This window comes from Pleurodeles waltl, chromosome 9 (genome assembly GCF_031143425.1).
Source record: "Pleurodeles waltl isolate 20211129_DDA chromosome 9, aPleWal1.hap1.20221129, whole genome shotgun sequence".
NCBI classification, from domain to species: Eukaryota; Metazoa; Chordata; class Amphibia; order Caudata; family Salamandridae; genus Pleurodeles; species Pleurodeles waltl.
Genome location: NC_090448.1, coordinates 866,512,215 through 866,534,115, shown reverse-complemented (window position 1 = coordinate 866,534,115; position 21,901 = coordinate 866,512,215). Strand labels below are relative to the sequence as shown.

At 46.1% G+C, this 21,901-nt stretch overlaps 1 protein-coding gene across 2 annotated transcripts in view; it reads left to right on the top strand.

Annotated features, from left to right (window-relative positions):
* PTPN21 (protein tyrosine phosphatase non-receptor type 21) overlaps positions 1-21,901 on the top strand; it is a 351,990-nt gene that overhangs the window by 312,758 nt on the left and 17,331 nt on the right. For both annotated transcript variants that reach the window (XM_069208139.1, XM_069208138.1), the window contains one exon: positions 12,156-12,316. In XM_069208139.1, coding sequence (XP_069064240.1) covers positions 12,156-12,316 — 161 coding nt within the window. The remainder of the gene's footprint in view (positions 1-12,155; positions 12,317-21,901) is intronic.

The window sequence follows — 21,901 nt, the reverse complement described above, 5'->3', positions numbered from 1 at the left end:
CAGACAAAGCCCAGGGGACGCCACTGCCAACAGGCCATGGCATAACCCATAAAGTAGGTGACCGTCCATCGGCACCGAAAAAGGGCGAGCTGGTGCCGAAGTCGTCCGACTCGGGTCGAGACACAGGCACGCAACACTCTCGGGACCGAGAGAGTGGTGCAGAAAAGGCTCGACACCGAGACAGCGGCACCGAAGCTACTCGACACAGAGACAGCGGCACCGAAGCTGCTCGGCACAGAGATAGCGCACCAAAGACGGTCGGCACCGAGAGGCCAAGACACCGAAAAAGAGAAAGATCTTGTCGGAGCCAAAAACAACTAAAGACACGGTTTCAGTGCCAAAACACCCGGCAACCGAACCAAAAACCAGTTCCTACTCAGAGGAACAATCACTGTCCTCCCAACTAAAAAGACACCGATTTGAGGAGGAATTACAAACTACAGAGGTAGATCACACGCAAAAGCGGATCTTTATCCAAAGGGGTACAGGGAAAATCAGCACTCTTCCAAAAATCAGAAGGAAAAGGAAACTTGACTTCCAACAACAAGACAAGCCACCACAAGCTAAGGTGGTAAAGAGGGTAACTCCACCACCCTCTCCACCACAGTCAACTCATGTATCACCGGCACAGACTCCACCACAATCACCAGCTCATACCACCATGAGCCAGGATGATCAGGAAGCATGGGACCTCTATGATGCTCCAGTATCGGACAATAGTCCAGAGTCGTACCCAACTAAACCCTCACCACCTGAGGACAGTACAGCATATGCACAGGTGGTAGCTAGGGCAGCCGAATTTCATAATGTATCTCTACATTCGGAGCCTATTGAGGATGACTTCCTCTTTAACACCCTGTCCTCCACCCACAGCCATTATCAAAGCCTTCCCATGCTCCCGGGAATGCTAAGGCACGCTAAACAGATTTTCAAGGAGCCTGTTAAAAGCAGAGCAATAACTCCAAGGGTGGAGAAAAAATACAAGGCACCGCCCACAGACCCTGCTTTTATTACATCACAACTGACACCAGATTCAGTAGTCGTAGGAGCAGCTCGTAAAAGAGCCAACTCGCATACATCAGGCGACGCACCACCTCCGGACAAGGAGAGCCGCAAGTTTGATGCAGCTGGGAAAAGGGTTGCAGCACAAGCTGCAAATCAGTGGCGCATCGGCAACTCGCAAGCACTCCTAGCGCGATACGACAGGGCCCATTGGGACGAGATGCAGCATCTCATCGAGCACCTCCCCAAAGAATTCCAGAAATGAGCGAAACAAGTGGTTGAAGAGGGGCAAAATATCTCCAACAACCAAATACGTTCTTCTATGGATGCAGCAGATACAGCTGCAAGAACAATAAATACTGCTGTGACAATAAGGAGGCACGCATGGCTGCGCACATCTGGCTTCAAACCTGAGATACAACAGGCAGTGCTCAATATGCCGTTCAATGAACAGCAATTGTTTGGCCCAGAAGTGGACACTGCAATTGAAAAATTAAAGAAGGACACTGACACAGCCAAAGCCATGGGCGCACTCTATTCCCCGCAGGACAGAGGCACATTTGGCAAATTTCGCAAAACAACTTTCAGAGGAGGGTTTCGAGGTCAAGCCACAGAAGCCAGCACCTCACAAACAAGACCACCTACCTACCAGGGACAATATCAAAGGGGTGGCTTTCGAGGCCAATACAGAGGGGGCCAATTCCCAAGAAACCGGGGAAAGTTTCAAGGTCCCAAAACCCCTCAAAATAAACAGTGACTCACAGGTCACACAACCCCTTCACACAACACCAGTGGGGGGAAGACTAAGCCAGTTCCACAAATCATGGGAGGAAATAACAACAGACACTTGGGTCTTAGCAATTATCCAACATGGTTATTGCATAGAATTTCTCCAACTCCCTCCAAACGTCCCACCGAAAACACACAATATGTCAAAACAGCATATAGACCTTCTAGGACTAGAAGTTCAAGCATTACTGCAAAAAGACGCAATAGAATTAGTACCAAAAACACAAAAGAACACAGGAGTTTACTCACTGTACTTTCTAATACCGAAAAAGGACAAAAGTCTGAGACCAATATTAGATCTCAGAACACTAAACACCTACATCAAATCAGACCACTTTCACATGGTCACGTTACAAGACGTAATACCACTACTGAAACAGCAAGACTACATGACAACGTTAGATCTAAAAGACGCGTATTTCCATATAACGATACATCCCTCGCACAGGAAATACCTAAGGTTCGTATTCAAAGGAATACATTACCAATTCAAAGTGTTGCCATTCGGAATAACAACAGCACCAAGAGTCTTTACAAAATGTCTACCAGTAGTAGCTGCACATATCAGGAGGCAGCAAATACACATGTTCCCGTACCTAGACGATTGGTTAATCAAAACCAACTCGCTAACAAAGTGTTCACACCACACAGATTATGTTATACAAACCCTTTACAAACTGGGTTTCTCCATCAACTATGCAAAGTCACACCTTTTGCCGTGTCAAACACAGCAATACTTGGGAGCGACAATCAACACAACAAAAGGGATAGCCACTCCAAGTCCACAAAGGGTTCAAAATGTTCACAAGGTGATACAAGCTATGTATCCAACACAAAAGATACACGCAAAGATGGTATTAAAACTCCTAGGCATGATGTCCTCATGCATAGCCATTGTCCCAAACGCAAGATTGCACATGCGGCCCTTACAACAGTGCCTAGCATCACAATGGTCACATGCACAGGGTCAGCTTCTAGATCTGGTGTTGATAAACCGCCAAACATACATCTCGCTTCTATGGTGGAACAGTACAAATTTAAACAAAGGGCGGCCTTTCCAAGACCCAGTGCCACAATACGTGATAACAACAGATGCTTCCATGACAGGGTGGGGAGCACACCTCAATCAACACAGCATCCAAGGACAATGGGACGTACATCAAAGAAAGTTTCATATAAATCACCTAGAATTGTTAGCAGTATTTCTAGCGTTGAAAGCATTCCAACCAATGATAACCCACAAATACATTCTTGTCAAAACAGACAACATGACGACAATGTATTATTTAAACAAACAGGGGGGAACACACTCAACACAGTTGTGTCTCCTAACACAAAAAATATGGCATTGGGCAATTCACAACCACATTCGCCTAATAGCACAGTTTATTCCAGGGATCCAGAACCAGCTAGCAGACAATCTCTCTCGGGATCACCAACAGGTCCACGAATGGGAAATTCACCCCCAAATCCTGAACACTTACTTCCAAATTTGGGGAACACCTCAAATAGATCTATTTGCAACAAAAGAAAACGCAAAATGCCAAAACTTCGCATCCAGGTATCCACACCGGCAATCTCAAGGCAATGCTCTATGGATGAATTGGTCAGGGATATTTGCGTACGCTTTTCCCCCTCTCCCTCTCCTTCCATATCTAGTAAACAGATTGAGTCAAAACAAACTCAAACTCATACTAATAGCACCAACATGGGCAAGACAACCTTGGTATACCACACTACTAGACCTGTCAGTAGTACCTCATGTCAAACTACCCAACAGGCCAGATCTGTTAACACAACACAAACAACAGATCAGGCATCCAAACCCAGCATCGCTGAATCTAGCAATTTGGCTCCTGAAATCCTAGAATTTGGACACTTAAACCTCACACAAGAGTGTATGGAGGTCATAAAACAAGCTAGAAGACCATCCACTAGACACTGCTATGAAAGTAAATGGAAAAGATTTGTTTGTTACTGCCATAATAATCAAGTCCAACCATTGCATGCATCTCCAAAAGATGTAGTAGGATATTTACTACATTTACAAAAATCAAATCTAGCTTTCTCTTCCATAAAAATACATCTCGCAGCAATATCTGCTTACCTGCAGATTACTCATTCAACTTCCCTATTTAGAATACCTGTCATTAAAGCGTTTATGGAGGGCCTAAAGAGAATTATACCACCAAGGACACCACCTGTTCCTTCATGGAACCTCAACATTGTCTTGACAAGGCTCATGGGTCCACCTTTCGAACCCATGCATTCTTGTGAAATGCAATACTTAACGTGGAAAGTTGCATTTCTCATTGCCATCACATCTCTAAGAAGAGTAAGTGAAATACAGGCATTTACCATACAAGAACCATTTATTCAAATACACAAAAATAAGGTCGTTCTAAGAACAAATCCAAAATTCTTACCAAAGGTTATCTCACCGTTCCACTTAAACCAAACAGTGGAATTACCAGTGTTCTTCCCACAGCCAGATTCAATAGCTGAAAGAGCACTACATACATTAGACATCAAGAGAGCACTAATGTACTACATTGACAGGACAAAAGAAATTAGGAAGACAAAACAACTATTTATTGCCTTCCAAAAACCTCATACAGGAAATCCAATTTCAAAACAAGGTATCGCCAGATGGATAGTAAAGTGCATCCAAACCTGCTATCTTAAAGCAAAGAGAGAACTGCCTATTACACCAAAGGCACACTCAACCAGAAAGAATGGTGCTACTATGGCCTTTCTAGGAAATATTCCAATGACCGAAATATGTAAGGCAGCAACATGGTCTACGCCTCATACATTTACTAGACACTACTGTGTAGATGTGTTATCTGCACAACAGGCCACAGTAGGTCAAGCCGTACTAAGAACTTTATTTCAAACTACTTCCACTCCTACAGGCTGAACCACCGCTTTTGGGGAGATAACTGCTTACTAGTCTATGCACAGCATGTGTATCTGCAGCTACACATGCCACCGAACGGAAAATGTCACTTACCCAGTGTACATCTGTTCGTGGCATTAGTCGCTGCAGATTCACATGCGCCCACCCTCCTCCCCGGGAGCCTGTAGCCGTTTAGAAGTAGATCTTGAACATTTGTACATTTGTAAATATATTACATTAAACCTTCATTTTGTACATACGTATTTATTCCATTGCATGGGCACTATTATTAGCATACACAACTCCTATCTCACCCTCTGCGGGGAAAACAATCTAAGATGGAGTCGACGCCCATGCGCAATGGAACCGAAGTGGGAGGAGTCCCTCGGTCTCGTGACTCGAAAAGACTTCTTCGAAGAAAAACAACTTAACACTCCGACCCAACACAGACGGCGGACTATGCACAGCATGTGAATCTGCAGCGACTAATGCCACAAACAGATGTACACTGGGTAAGTGACATTTTCCTTCTCAGAGGTCTTGTACATCCCTTACCCCTTCACCATTTATCATCTTTAGCAGGACCTTAATCTTGTGCTAACATTCTTGATGTGTGCTCCTTTTGAGCCTCTCCATAATTGTCCCCTCAGGCTGCGTGCAATCAAAACAGCCTCCCTCATGGCAGTTGCATCTGCCTGAAGAGTGAGCTCCAGGCCTCGTCATCCAAGCCACCTTACCTCACCGTCTACTCTGACAAACTGAGGCTTCCCAATCACACAAAAGCCTCATTTCATCCGAAAGTGATCAGTCCATTTCACGTAGGCCAGTCCATCACCCTGCCTACATTTTACACTGCTCCACATCCCTCTAAAGAAGATGAACAACTCCACCATCTGGACCCAAAAAGAGTATTGTCGTTCTGCCTTGAGCAAACAAAATAGTTCTGAGTGGACGATCAACTCTTCATGGAGTATGTTGGAACGAAGAAAGGTTGGGCTGTGCAGATGCGGACCACCTCCAGATGGGTGGTAGTCTTCATTAGGATCTGCTATGCACTGGCCAAAAAGCAACCTCTTGAGGGCACCAAGCTCCTTCCACCAGAGCTAAAGCAGCGACCACTGCTTTAGCATGCGGAGTTCGGTCCTGTATATCTGCCAGGCGACAACAGGGGCCTCTTTGGACACATTTAAAAGCACTACTGCCTGGACAGTGAGGTCTGTAGGGACTGGCTCTTCATCCATTTGGTCCCGCAGGGCTTTCTGGTTTGAAATTGGTCTGCAGACTTTGCTTCGGGGAAGGTATTCCTTGGGTATCGATTCTAAGGTAATGAATCTGCAGGTGGAAGTCTGTATTAGATGAACAAGTTAATTGCGTTTGGTAATACTCTATCTGGTGGAGATTATATCTCGCCGCGCATTCCTTACTGACCCACCCATCCTCTCCGCCAACAAATTTCTTGGGACAGGGCTGTTACTTTTCAGGGTCTCGTTTTCCACACCAGTGGTCAGTGTTCTTCATGGCGCTGCGCTTCTAACGTGAAAAGTCGTGAAAAGAAACTGATGTCAGCGCACTTGGCTGGTGACGATATAGGTGCCACAGACATCACTTCCAGAGCGGACAACGCCGACGATGCAGACAACAGACTCAGAGCCAAAGAGTGCCACCTAGGCATTACCGAAGGTAAGTAACTTGTTCAACAAATGCATTTTTGGGGCATGAGAAGAAAGTCCTCAATCATTACGTTTAGAATGTATTTGGAAAGTGTTTACAGTATATTTTTACGTAATTCCTACCAACTTCGGAATTAATCATACTTACTTTTAAAGTCTTTAAACACATTTGTTGTGTACAGTCCGATTGAAAAATACTCCAATCATGAGTTTAGTCATGCGTGCAACATCAAATTCATAAGTAGTGCTTGTGTCAAACAAGTAATACACATAAAGATGCACTGTGGATTGTGTAGTTAGGAAAAGCCAGTAGAGATGACATGAGAGTTGGTTTGGTTCACCAAATGACTGTACCTGAACTCCCTAAGCTGATGCTGCAACAAAATGTTCTTGTTATGTTATGTGCATTTGTAACGCACATTATCACCCACAAGGGTATCCTGGCACTGAACAGGCGTGAGCATAGTGGATATGGTACGTTGGTTAATTGAAATCCCAGGTCTTCAGCTTCAGTGGAATTCAAGAAGAGAGGTGGAGGCTCTGATTTGGAGTAGGAGGTTGTAACACACTTTAGGAGCAATGTAAGAAAATGCCTGTTGTTCTGATCTGGTTTGTGTATTCGTGGGATGTGTGCAAAGAGGAGTCCTGCAGAGCAGAAGTGTCTGGGTGGTTGGTGGTGGAAGGAGATACGACTATTCAATTAGGTGGGGCCAAAGTTGTATAGTGCCTTGAATGTGTGTGTGAGGAGCTTGAATGGAGTATGTTTAGGAACCTGTGCAATTCCCTGAGATGTGATGTGAGTTCCATGTGATTGGTTGAAGATGGGTCTGGCTGCCGAGACCCGTAGCAAGTTGCTTCATGATCCTGCTGTCGAGGGCGTTCCCATAGTCCAGCTTGCTAGTGACTAGAGTTTTTCTAGTGTTCCTTGGCAACCATTTGAAAATCCTCAGCATCTTCAGGGTGTTCAAGCAGGATGCAGTGATGGCGTTGACTTTTGGGGTCATGTACAGTTTGTGGTCAGTGATAATTCTGAGGTTTCTGACATGAGTCTAGGTGCCATTGGCTACTGCCCTCCTGACCTAAACACACCCCTAAATTCAGTATTTAGGGGTGATCCAGAACCCAGGAAATCAGATTCCTGCAACCTGAAAGAATAAGAAGGACTGTTGACCTTAAAGCCCTGCAGAGACGACGGAGACGACAACTGCTTTGGCTCCAGCCCTACCGGCCTGTCTCTTGACTCGAAGGAAACTGCAACAGCGACGCATCCAACAGGGACCAGCGACCTCTGAAGCCTCAGAGGACTGCCCTGAACCAAAGGACCAAGAAACTCCTGTGAACAGTGGCTCTGTTCAACTTCAGCAACAACTTTCTTGCAACTTTTAAAAGACCTCACTTTTCCCGCCGGAAGCGTGAGACTTCACCCTCTACACCCGACGCCCCCGGCTTGAGCTCCAGAGAACCAACACTACAGGGAGGACTCCCAGGTGACTGCGACCTCGTGAGTAACCCGAGACGATCCCCCTGCACCCCAACAGCGACGCATGCAGAGAGAATCCAGAGGCTCCCCCTGACCGCGACTGCCTGTAACAAGGAACCTAACGCCTGGACCAAGCACTGCACCCGCAGCCCCCAGGACCAGAAGGAACCGAATTTCAGTGCAGGAGTGACCATCAGGCGACCCTCTGCCTAGCCCAGTTGGTGGCTGGCCCGGGAAGCCCCCCTGTGCCCTGCCTGCACCGCTAGAGTGACTCCAGGGTCCCTCCATTTATTTCTATTACAAACCCGACGCCTGCTTTGCACACTGCACCTGCCTGCCCCTGTGTGGCTGAGGGTGTGTTTTGTGTGCCTACCCCCCCCCCCCCCCTCAGCTCTACAAAAAACCCCTGGTCTGCCTTCCGAGGACGCGGGTACTTACCTGCTGGCAGACTGGAACTGGAGCACCCCTGTTCTTCATAGGCGCCTATGTGTTTTGGGCCCTCCTTTGACCTCTGCACCTGACCGGCCCTGTGTTGCTGGTGTGGTGACTTTGGGGTTGCCTTTAACCCCCAACGGTGGGCTGCCTATGCCCAGGAACTTGAACTTGTAAGTGTCTTACTTACCTGACAAAATAACCATTACTTACCTCCCCCAGGAACTGTTGATTTTTGCAGTGTATCCACTTTTAAAATAGCTTATTGCCATTTTTAACTAAAACTGTGTATGTTACTGCTCAAATTCAAAGTTCCTAACTTACCTCTTTGGAGTACCTTTTATTTTATGTATTTACTTCAAATCTTGAACTTTTATTTCTAAAAATAAATTAAGAAAGGATATTATTCTATATAAAAACTATTGGCCTGGAGTTAAGTCTTTGAATGTGTGTTCCTCATTTTTGGCCTGTGTGTGTATAACAAATGCTTAACACTACCCTCTGATAAGCCTACTGCTCGACCACACTACCACAAAATAGAGCATTAGAATTGTCTAATTTTCCCACTATCTTACCTCTAAGGAGAACCCTTGGACTCTGTGCACACTATCTCTTACTATGATATAGTATATACAGAGACAACTTAATACATCCTCTCTCAGGCATCGTGCATACGTCACCTGTGGTGGCGATGAGTGCTATTTCTGTACTGGTGTTGGGTCTGAATCCAGACTGAGTGGCTTCAAGGAGCTAGTGTTTGCTGAGGCTTCGGTTGACTAGTTTCTCAAAGACCTTTGTTAGGTATGGTAGGAGGGTGATCGGTCTGTAGTTGGAAAGTTTGTCTGGGTCAGCGGATGGTTTCCTGCGCAGGGGCATGGTGGTGGCATGTGTCTGTAAATATGGCTGAGTTGATAGAGGCATTGAAAATAGGTGTTAGTGCTTTGCGAATCAGAAGGAGGCCTTTGGTAAAGGTGTGATAGGAACAAGGGTCAGATGGAGCCACAGATTGGATTGTCTTCATGGTAGGAGCAATTTTGATGGTGGTGATGGCAGGCCACGGGGTCAGGGTTCATTCATCAGCTGTGATGGGAAGTTGAGTTGCAATGGTGACGGGGTCTGGTTGAGGTTGGAAATTGCTGTATTTGGAGGTGATTTTGTTACATAGAATTTTGAGAGCTTGCTGTAAAGGTCTTGTGAGGGGCTGATGTTGCTAAAGGTGACAGGAGGCGTGGTGAAATCTTTGATGGCAAAGATTTTCATGCTGCCATTAGTGCTGGCTTTGATGTGATCTGCAGGAGCTGTGTGCTTGGTGTTCCGTATCTGCCTGTGGTAGCGCCTTAGGGCTGATTTGAAGATGCCTTTACCTGCAGTGCCTCAGGTTGTTCTCCATTGCATTGTAGTTGCTTATGGTGGCGTTTTGTCAGCCTGTGTTCCTCTGTGTATAAGCTGGCTTGTGGTCGGGCTCTTGCCATTGGGATGTATTTGAGAGGAGCCAGGGTGTTGGTGCATGCGGTGATCTAGCTGTTGATATTTTTGATGTCTTTGAGCACATTGCTGTTGTGCTCACGCCTGTGCTTGGAAAGGGTGGAAGTCCACTCCGCTTCAGTCATGTTTTTCCAGCTGCAGTAGTGGTAGGTCTGTAATGATGTGAGATGGGTATTCTGAATCTGACAAGGGCGTGGTCTGTCCAAGTCATATTTACTGGCTTCTCAAATGTGATGTTGCTGATTGAGGAGAAAATCAGGTCCAATAGTTGGCCAGCAATGTTGGTAGGTTCGATAACATGCTGGGTGAGGCAAAGGGTTCTGAGGTTTCTTAGAAGAGATGTAGTGTTTGGGTTGTGCACTCTTCTAGGTCAATCTCAAGGTCTCAGAGGAGGATGATAGCGCTGTCATTGACGATGAGAGGTGCGACGAACTCCATGATGTCACTGGCACATTTGGTGTGGGGTCCTGCTGGTCTGTATACCAGGGTTCCGCCAAGAGAGCAGTTGGATGTGATGTTTATCTTGAACGTGAGGTGTCCCAGGTAGTTGGTGTAGGTGTCCGTGTAGGTGGTGCAGCTGATGGTATCATTGTTATGATGGCGACTCCATCTCCAGGTTTGTGCTGACAGCCTTGCCTGAAGATCTTGTAGCCGAGGGGAATGGCAGTAGCAAAGTTTGATGCCAAGGTTGGGTTTAGCCATGTTTCTGTAAGAAATAGCAGGTCCAGAGCATGGTCATACAGTAGGTCCCATACATTTGTGTGGTGAGGAAGCGGGTGTTGAGGAGCATGCATGCAAATGTGGCATGTTTGGGTGGTGTTTGGTCTGTGTAAGCATTTGGTTTGTGTGAGCGATTGGGGTGTTGTTGCTGCAGGAGTGGTGGTGTAGGGCGTGGGAGAGTGCATGAGGACTTGCGGGAGGTGCATGTGAACACTCCTTCTGTGTTGTGTGGTGTGGGCAGCAGTGCAGCGAGTGGCAGCTGAGATTCAAAGAACTGAGGAGCGTAGCAGGGTATCAGTGGATAGGAGGGAACCAGGGTTCCTGGTGCTGGGCCTTTAACGTGCCAGCAGCACGTCTTGTGCTGCAGCCGCCTTTAGATAGTTTCTGTGAGGAGGGAGGAGCGCAGGGTACCGATGTGGTAAACCAGTGATGTCACTTCCTGTATAGATGGATGATGGCAAATCCAGTGATGTGATGTCACTTCCTGTGCAGAAGGGCAATTGGAAATTAACACTTCTTACTTTGCTTCATTTTGAAAGATGAATGAACCAAGAGCAATTTCATACAAAAGCAAAAGATGCTAGTTGAATATTCTTGAGCCCCGAGTACATACACTTTCTTTATTATAGTGCAGTTAGAAGTTTTAAAGACTGAAGCTAGCTTTACACAAATCAGAAATGGTCCTGCTCCTTTAGAAAAAAAGTCCTGCCTGAATTGCCAGGCCTCATACTCTGGAAATTGAATATCTTTGTAAGACTCTCTCTTTATCCTAAAAGTAAATTAGGCCCTGTGCAGGTTCATGTATGTAACTGAGCCATGAGCTGGTGTTTGGAATAACCTGGATACACCCAGCTGTTCTGTTTAAAAGTAAAATACTGGCACCTGGCTTGTCCCTGCAACACAATGGGAGGCATGTGGTTGTTCCTATTCATAGAATTGGACAAAAGCAGCTAGTCCCAGTGAGAAATTTGGGGCACACATCTGCTTCATACAGAATGGTGGAACCTATTATTTTTGCACCTTCTGTAACCTGCATCCAGCTAAAAACAATGCCATATTTCAGCAACTGCAGATTTATTTATTCTCAATCTGTACCAAAACCTACAAAGACTCTGTGAGGGTAAATTATGAGTAAATTATGGTATAACTAAAAAGAAGTATAAACAATGACTTTTTATTTTTGAGCACAACGAAAATGACCAATATAAAAACGTATCCATACAAGGTTGAAAAATGTTGCCTTAAACAACCAGATAACATATTATTAAAGGAAATATACAGTACGGGTGAAATAATGAAAGTGACACAGTGCATAATACCAAAACACGTTTGAGCAGCATTCAAGGGCAAGTAAACAAACTACCCATAATAAAATGTAGTTGTGATGGCACAAATAATAAATAACAGAGGGCATAATTGCCATAACATTAGGCAGCCTATGTAGCAAATTTGAGTACATGGTACCTATCGCAACAATGACTTGTTGACATGCATGGATGCCACTTGAATTGCAAGATGTTACATGTCACTGAAGAAACCTCTTGCTATCCCTTGTCTTTTAGCAACTGTGTGAAAATGCCACATTCCATTATAGAAAATATTTGTTGCTTTTATCATAAAAATGTCACTGCTTTGATGTATGAGATTGTCCTTTATTTTCCCACACTTCTACCCATAGCCTACCTAGAAGAGATCCAGTCAGTGCGTCGGCACACAAACAGCACCACCGAGCCCAATAGTCCGAACCCTCCTGTGCTGGTACACTGCAGTGCTGGAGTCGGAAGAACCGGAGTGGTTATTCTGTCTGAGATCATGATTGCTTGCTTGGAACACAATGAGGTGACTGCCTTTCTCTTTGTTATTGTGATTGATACATGCCTTATAATTATATGTTATGCATCATACGTGTTGGGCTTTTACATACCCAGAGCTGGTTTCAGAATTTACCATCAGCAATTGCTAGAGTTCTAGAAAGTGTATTGTACTTCTGTGTCTGTATCGGTCACTCCCACATACGATCTCATTCTGAAACATTTAATCCATTTTACAAATTAATGGTTAACAGGCTGTGTGCTTCTGGGTAACTAGTAGTAGGGTGTAAGACGAAGTATTTGTGACAGATGTGCAGTTGCATTTCGAAATATATAAATAATAGAGCTGCCAGCAGTGGAAGGGCAATGTAGTGGTTGCTGACCTGTTCTGGAATATCCACGCATGGACGTTTCTCCAGCATTGTACAAGGGCTGTAACACACTGAGAGCCACGGGCACAAATTGAGGTCTAGTCATTCAGAATGCCTATGCTCATACTAAAGTGTGGCTGTGCTAATGTCTGATCAGCCTTCTTTCAGGCTCATGGGATGCCATGGCTTTAGGCTAAGTACTAGAGCAACTCCTGCTGTACAAAGAGTTTGAAATTTGAATGGGGATCAGCAGAATAAATGCACACCTGCAGACTCCACTACTTTATGGTCTTGCACATACCAATTATTTTACTCAGTATCAGACAATATGTGCTTCCATAGCATTTGCCATGCTGTGGGAGTTTATTTTGCCAGTCTTGGAAATAGTCTCTTGTTTCCTCTCTTACTTGTGGTGGGTCCTTTCATCATCAACCGTGAAACTAGGCGTTGATTGGTCTTATGGTTGTCTCTTGTAGCTATCTGAGGGTGCTACACAGATGCCAGTATCATTCATTTAGAAGGCATCCATAGGCATGCAGAAAGACAAAACATCTGTCTTGTTCCAGGACCATATGCAAGGGTGCCATGTAGGCTACCCACAACTGTTCTGCATACTCTGTGTTGTGGTTGGGAGCCTTTAGTTCAGTGCCCAGTTTGGCAAGGTGTTTCATAAGAATTAAGTAACAAATACTGAGAATATATTTGTCTGGCCCCTTACAGGCTACACCAGTTACTCACTGCAATATTAATTGCACCAATAGTCCTTTGGTCCACACCCCTCAGGACGAGTCATTTCAATGTATCACCGTAGAAAGAGAGAAAATTACCAATGTGGGAATGCTCCTTGACTCCTAGAAGGGGCATTGAGAGTGTAAGCATCCTTGCTCCCCAAAAATCATTTAATGCTGTGCTGGAAGAGATTATCAGTACATCTAATGAGCCAACAGGAAGAATGGCTGATGCACTGCAAGCACAGGTCAATATGATGAGTTGTATGCAATAAGAATAGAGAGGGGACACACAGATTTCAGATTCTTGCCTTTGTTGGTGAGGTAGATGCACGCATATGTATTGAGGTATTTATAAATTAACAGACCTGATATCCAGGTTGCCTGTAACAGTCTTCCCTAAGACCTTGCTACCAGAGTTTAGGAAATTTAAGAAGATGGCATCTAAATTTAGGATACCTCTAGTATAGCATATGGAAAACCGAAGCAAACTCATGTGTAACCTGCATATAACACAGATCAGACAAAATGAAGGAGTCCTGATCTGGAGAAAACTAGCTATAAATATCAGTTGGAGATGGCGACTGTTAGACCTGTCAGCTCTTGGTGTGGTTTCCTCTGTCTTTTTGCTTTTGACCTACCATTTTTGATCCTGTGCTGAATTTCATTTTTGCTGGCTTTATGACTCTGGGCACTTTAACAATGCTGAGCAGTGCTGCTAAAGTGCAAGTGCCCCCTGTCTACATTGTTTGGTGATTGGCTCATCCATGATTGGCATAATTGATTCACTAGTAAGCCCCAGTGAAGTGCACTATGTATTCCTAAGACCTATAAACCAAATGCTACTAATGGGCTTGCAGCACTGATTGTGCCACCCACATGAGTGGCCTTGTAAATGTCTCAGACCTGCCACTGCAGTGTCTGTGTGCAGTTTTAAACTACCATTTCGACCTGCCAAATGCACCCGCTTGTGAGGCACAAGTTATCCCATTTACTCATGTAAGTCAGCCCTAAAGTAGGCCCAAGGCAGCCCCATGCGTCGGGTGCAGTGCATTTAAAAGGTAGGACATGTAAGGTGTGTTTTACATGTCCTGATAGTGAAATACTACTAAGTTCGGTGTTCACGATTATAAGGCCTATTTTTCCCATAGGGTAACATGGGGATTGCCTTAAAACACCTTTTAAGTGTAATTTACCATTGGGAGCAGATAGAGACTTGGCGTTTGGGGTCTCTGAACTCAAAATTTAAAAATACATCTTTTGGTGAAGTTGGTTTTTGAATTGTAAGTTTGAAAATGCCACCCTTTAGAAAGGTGGCATTATCTGATAGAGACTTCTAGTTGCAGATTCCTTACCTTGGAATTCACCCCAGGCATCAGACTGAATCCAGAGATTTTTCTTCGAGCGGTACCCTTGCACATTGTCAAGTGGCTTTGGTCGACTCCGCAGGTGTTATTGGCATCATGGTCACCATGATGACGTTGGGGTCTTATATAGACGCCGCCTATGTGCAGTGACGTCAGTTTTTTTCTTTCTGTGTCATGGGCTGATCCGGAGAAAGCTACCCTGGTCATTTTTTGACCAATTTCAACACTTTTGTCTAGTCTTTGGTGATTTTTTTTTGATGTCCCTGGGGGCCATTATACCCACTCCCTGTAGGATACGGTTGCGCCCGTTTAGCTGCAGATACTAGAGGAGGCCCGGGCTTATCATCTCTCAAGCAGTTGCTGATGGGAGAGAGGCGGCGAAGTTCACTATTTGATGTGGGCTGGACACATCTGACTTTCTGGGTAGATCGGTTGCGTCGATGGTGGCCTTGAGGCGCCACGCCTGATTTAGTACATCTGGTTTCTCAGGGGATGTCCAAAAGACCGTTATGGACATGCCCTTTGATAGCACCCACCTCTTTGGAGACAAGGTGGACTTGGTGCTTGAGAGGTTCAAGGACTCCCGGTCTATGGCTCGGTCCCTCTGCCTTTTGACTGCCCCTCGCCCCAACAGTTTGCCTTTCGTGGCCACAGAAGTGGCTCCCTGTTGCATTCCCTATCCCAGCCAGCGTGCCACCCATGCAGTTCAGCCCCTGTGTGGCAGGGGAGGTGGAATCCCACAGGCTCGTGGGACCAGAAGTCTGCCCAGTTCACCCTCGCTGCAGCCTCCAAGCCTTCCTAGTCCGTCCCCCCATCCCAGGCCAGTTGGCGGCAGGATTCACCATCACCTACCCCACTGGGAATCCATCACTACGGACAGGTGTGTTTTGCAGATTGTCCAAAGGGGCTACTCCCTCCCCTTCGAGACTGCCCCTCCGGCCATGCCTCCATCCTTTAACCACTTACCGGAGGATCATCAGGCACTTCTCTGTGAGGAAGTAGCAGCTCTCTTGGCCAAGGGAGCCATAGAGAGAGGGTCCCTGTGCCAGAAGTAGATTGTGGTTGATATTCCCACTTCTTAACGGTGTCCAAAATGTCAAGGGTTTAATTCCTATCCTAGACCTTTGGGCCCTCAATCTCTTCCTTATAAAGGAGAAGTTCAAAATGTTCATCCTGGCTCAGGTTCTGTCTGCCTTGGACCCAGGACGCTTATTTCCTTATCCCCATCTTGCCTGCCCACAGGCATTACCTACGATTCGTGGTAGATCACAAGCACTTTCAGTGTACCGTGCTTCCCTTTGGCCTTACCAGGGCTCCTTGGGTGTTCACGAAAGTGATGGCGGTGGTTGATGCTCATCTGCGTAGGTTGGGGGGTTTCAGTCTTCCCCTACCTCGACGATTGGCTGTTGAAGGCGGACACGCCCCAGAAATTCGTCTCCCACCTTCGGACTACGGTGAACCTCCTGCACACGCGGAGTTCACTATAAATGTGCCAAAGTCACACCTGACTCTCTTCCCGATGCTCCCTTTCATGGGAGATGTTCTGGACACAGTGCAGGTTCGGGCCTAACCTCCCGAAATGCGAGTCCAGGATATACAGGCTATGATTCCGATATTTCAGCCTCTATCCTGGGTTCGGTGAGAATGACTCTGAGGCTGTTGGACCTCATGGCCTACTGCATCCTGCTAGTAACACATGCCAGATGGCGTATGCGTGCTCTGCAGTGGGACTTGAAGTTCCAGTGGGCCTAGCATCAGAGAAATCTCTCCGACATGGTCCAGATCTCGGAGGGGACTGCGGAAGCTCTGCAGTGGTGGCTTTCGAATCAGGATTGGGTCAACAGCAGATCCCTCTCCCTTCCCCAACCAGATCTGACGGTAGTGATAGAAGTGTTACTCCTGGGATGGGACGGCCACATGGGAGAGGCAGAGATCAGAGGTCTCCGGCAGAGTCTGGACTCCACATCAGTCTTTTGGAGCTCCAGACGATCAGACTTGCATTAAAAGCATTCCTTCCCTCTCTTAAAGAGAAAGTGGTGCATGTGTTCACAGATAACACTACTGCCATGTGGTACTGAAACAAACAGGGCGGAGTAGGGTCCTGGACCCTTTGTCAGGACGCTCTGCGCCTCTGGACATGGCTGGCACATCAAGGCATTACCCCAGTGGTTCAATGTCTGGCAGGCTCTCTGAACGTCAGAGCAGACAAACCTAGCCATCTATGCATAGCTGATCATTTATGGTGTCTCCATCCAGAGGTGGTGCAGGGTCTCTTTCAGCAGTGGGGAGAGCCTTTGTTAGATCTGTTTGCCTTCGCAGAGAACACGCAATGTCAGGTGTTATGTGCGTTGGAGTTTCCAAGGTGGCACTTGCTCAGCTACTGTTTTTGTCTCGAGTGGAACTCCGGCCTCCTTTATGCCTTTCCCCCTATACCATTTCTGCCCAGAGTTCTAAAGAAGATCAAGAATGACCGGGCCCAAGTAATCCTGGTGGCTCCGGACTGGGCATGGAGAGTATGGTACCCAGAGCTACTGAGCAGGGCCACAAATCCTCCACTCAGACTGCCCCTTCAGAGGGATCCTCTGTCGCAGCAACAGGGGACTGTTCTCCACACAAACCTGTCCAATCTTTGCCTTTGTGCGAGGAGATTGAGTGGCAGAAGTTGACGGCTTTTGACCTTCTACCCAAAGTCTATGATGTTATCTTGGCAGCCAGGTGTCCCTCCACCAAAACACTATACGCCTGTTGGCATAAATTTGTGGCATGGTGTACCAAAAAGTCTGTTGATCCCCTCTCTGCTCCTCTCTCTGAGGTTCTCTTGTTCATCCTTTCATTAGCCCATCAGGGCTCTGCTGTGGGCACCCTTAAAGGTTACTTATCGGCTATCTCAGCTTTTCTTAGATTGCCTGATCAACCTTCTCTTTTTAAGTCTCCTATTGTTGGTAGATTTCTTAAGGGACTCACCCTTTTGTTTCCTCCCACTCCATTTATCATGCCTTAGTGGGACCTCAATCTTGTCCTTACTTACTTGATGTGTGCTCCTTTTGAGCGTTATACAATCGATCGTTACGGCTTCTTACTTTTCAAACTGTTTTCTTGTTGCCATCGCCTCTGCTCGCTGAGTGAGTGAGCTACTGGCTCTTTTTTCAAAGCCCCCATTTTTGTCTGTGCACCCTGACAACATGGTGTTACGCATGAGGGCCTCATTCCTTCGCAGAGTAGTTACACCTTTTAATGTAGGCCAGTCCATCACTTTTTACGCACCTCCACATCCTTCTCATGAAGAGGAGAGACTCCACCCCCTGGATGCAAAAGGAGCGTTGGCATTCTACCTCAATCAAACTAAAGACTTCAGGGTGTACGATCAACTCTTAGTTGGATATGTGGTGCGAAGAAAGGGAAGGCGGTCCAAACATGTACCATCTCACAATGGGTACTACTTTGCATCAAAATGTGCTACGCTTTGGTAAAGAAGCAACCCCCTGAGGGCTTGCATGCTCATTCCACCAGAGCAACTGCTGCTACCACAGCATTAGCACGCAGAGTTCCTGTCCTGAATATCTGGCAGGCAGCAACATGGGCATCCCTGCACACGTTTACAAGGCATTACTGCCTTGACAGTCGGGTCCGCAGAGATGGCTACTTTGGTAATTGGTCCTACAGGACTTTCTGGTATGAGGTTGGTTCGCAGCCCACCACTGAGGATGGCATTGCTTGGGTATCTATTCTAAGGTAAGGAATCTGCAAATAGAAGTCTCTATCAGATGAACAAGTTACTTACCTTTGGCAGCGATTTATCTGGTAGAGGCATATTTTAGTTTCAGGTTCCTTACCGGCCCACCCATCCTACTCGCTTGCAAACTGATTTCTAAAGAGAGGGATTCCCCATTTAAGGCCTTAGCTCTGGCACACCATTTTCACTGTTCTTCATGGCTCTGGGCCTTGGCGTGGAAAGTCATGAAAAGAAACTGATCCCCATGCATAGGGAGTCTATATACAACTCCTAACGTCATTACAGTGACCATGAAGCCCACAAATTCGACCGACACCACCTGACGATAAGCAAGGGTACTGCTCGAGGAAAAATCTCCGGATCTAGTCTGACGCCTGAGAGAAATTCTAAGGTAAGGAATCTGCAACTAGAATATGTCTCTACCAGATAAATTGTTACCGAAGGCAAGTAACTTGTTCTTCTTGCTTAACCATTCTGTGCCTCCGCCTGTCTGCTGAATACACGTCTGGGTCAGGACGACAGTTGGGCTGTTTGTACACTCCCTCTAGACAGTCACACAAAGGGAGCTAAGGTGTGCCCTGCATATCCTGATGGCCCATCACCAGGCTGATTGGTCTTCCTGAGCTAGAGTGGTGCGAGGAGCTGACACTTGCACTTGAATAGGGCTGTGCCTGTCCTCACACAAAGCAATCTCCATCCCCCTGGATTGTGCCTGGAGCCAGGGCAGGGAGAGGCGCAGGGTCTTGTGCACTACAAAAGCTTCTCTTTGAAGTTTGCCTACTTCGAAGACTGAAATGGGTATATGTACTGGACCTACGACACCACATAGTTAGAATCCTTCTGGACTGAGGAAATTCTGCCAAGAAGAAGAGCTGGATGCTGTAGGAGGGACTACCACTCTGCCTGTTGCCTTTTTGTGTTGGCCTGCTGCTTGCTGCTTCTGTCCTGGAAGTGAAGAAACTGGACTTCGCTTTCTACACCCTGCTTCCAAAGATTCTCCAAGGGCTTGGACTGAGCTTGCCTCCTGTTACATCCTCACGGGTGGCACCAGACTGTAGGAAGTCAATAAGCCATTGGAATAGCCCTATTGTGTTTCTATGCGCTATACTACATTTAATCTTTGAAAATTCGTATTTTTACTTGTGTTTGTTGGATTTGTGTCATTTTGGTCTTGTTTTATTCAGATAAATATGGGCTATATTTCTAAACTGGTGTGGAGTACTTTTGTGGTGTTTTCACTGTGTGTGTGTGTGTGTGTGTGTGTGTACACACACACACACACACACACAAATATTTTACACATTGCCTCTGAGATGATAAGCCTAACTGCTTAGGTCAAGCTGCTAAAGGGGTGAGCAGGTGTTATCTTACCTGCCCTGACTCCCTTACCCTGAATACAGTGAGAGTCCCTACTTGGTCAGGGTACAAACCACTGCCAACTACAGACCCTATTCCTAACCGTGACTGAAAAGTCTCCAGACACCTACAACCTGAAATCGGATAGTTGGTTATTTGAGAGCTCAGCCTCTTGTAGCTATTACATAGTTTCCTTGTTGATGATCCATCTCCAGGGCAGACCAGATCTCTTGAGGGTGTAGGGGTAATGTTTAGCTGCAGAGTTTCTCAAATGGCAGACCATGTCACCACAGTCATTTCCTTTCAGGTGTTGTGACCACTAAGAACCCTGTAATGCTGTTACCATCATGTAAGCTTTCCCTCCCAGTGCTAAAAATAACTGCAGTTTAACGGAGAGGAAAGCTGCCATGCTGAAACGCGCATGTGCATGTTATATTCACGAGTGACTCATGCTAGTTTCTTTGTAGCATAATTGGGGTTAGTTATTGCTTCTTATAGCAGGATGCCAGCATCGGAGAAGTTAATCAAACCTGTACTATTAGATTCCCCATTATTTGTATTTTATTTTATTTTGGTGGCTTTCAAGGAAGTAGGTACAAATTCTTAGCTAGGTCTCTTTCTTGTAAGATGTTTGTGCTTTCCGTATCTGGAATATGGTACATTTTCCGATTCAGAAACATTAAGGAATCTACTTTACTTGTCAGGACCATGATGAAGAATCTTTAGTCTGTCAGTTACAGTGAGAGTCCGCTCTAGCATATAGTATGAGAGGCACTGTTTTCTCATTCAAAGCACATTAATTAAGACCGATTATAAGGGATCCCAAGATCTCCATCACACATGTACCAGTTTTCACTGGGCAATAGCTATCCATCCATAACAATCAATAGCTGACTCTTGAGCAACTGAGAGGTGTGACCTCCTTTTCAGTCAACACTTTTACCCCTGTGTAGTGCCATCTGGTAAGCATCATCGGACCTCACATGGCATTGAATTCGAGAAACCGAGTGTGTCCTAGGGATGGAATTCTGAGCTAGAGAAAGTGCAGAAAATCGCTTTATTCTCCAAGGTACATATCCAGCCCCCTCTGAGTAACTGTGCCATCTGGCTTACCGACACAAGGCTAAAAGAGAAAGGCCTTGATACCTGTGGAGCTCTGGCGCATTGGTTCTTATAGCACCGGCAGATGTAATGTCCTAGCTGCTTAGTGGCCTCGTATGTGAAATGAAGTGGTTCTGACACATCAAGATCTATTCTGCAACTGGGAGAGCTGGACCATGGCAGGTGATGCCTACATAAAGAGAATCTGTGATCTCCCCCTCTTCCGCACAATCTGTACTTCAATACGGAACTGACATAAGAGCTAGGTGTGGCAGCAGTGGAGTGGGGGATAATCGTGAGAGGAGCAGTGAAGAGACTGTGAAGCACTGAGCGCCCTGATGACACTGTCTGAGTCTTGTGCAAGAAGGGAAATGCTGCATGTGGGCAAAAGCTGTTCATCACAAAGAAGACACCTGAACCTTGATTGAGCCCCATGTCAGGATTCACTAGTGATCCTACAGCAGTCTGCAAGGTGATACCACTAATAGGCTTTGATGAGGATGAAGATCAAGGGGGGTTGACTTAAGAATATACTTGAACATAAAATGAACAACCCTGTGATTGTTGGACACTTAGCTTGATAGTGTCTCATCTCCTTTTCGTCATGGTGCCTATCCACTCTACCCTTTCCAACTGAAATGGTTACATCCTGCAGCTGAGAGCAGGATTCATAGCCCCTTATATATTTTTCGAGATATGCTGGCTTCAGATTAGGGCTGATTTCACACAAGGTGTTCTGCCTGGGTTGCCTGCTTGCTTCTGTATGTTGAGACCAGTCTGGTCTGGCAAACTGCTGACACTGAGTGAAAAATCGTGGTAGCAGCCTTTTACTCCAAAGGCCTCTAGAGTGCATACCAATGAAACAAGGATACACAGGCAGGATGTAGAGACATCAAATTACGGCCGGAGGACATTAAGGAGAGGAAGACTCATGACCAAGGAAAGCTGTTCTCTCCT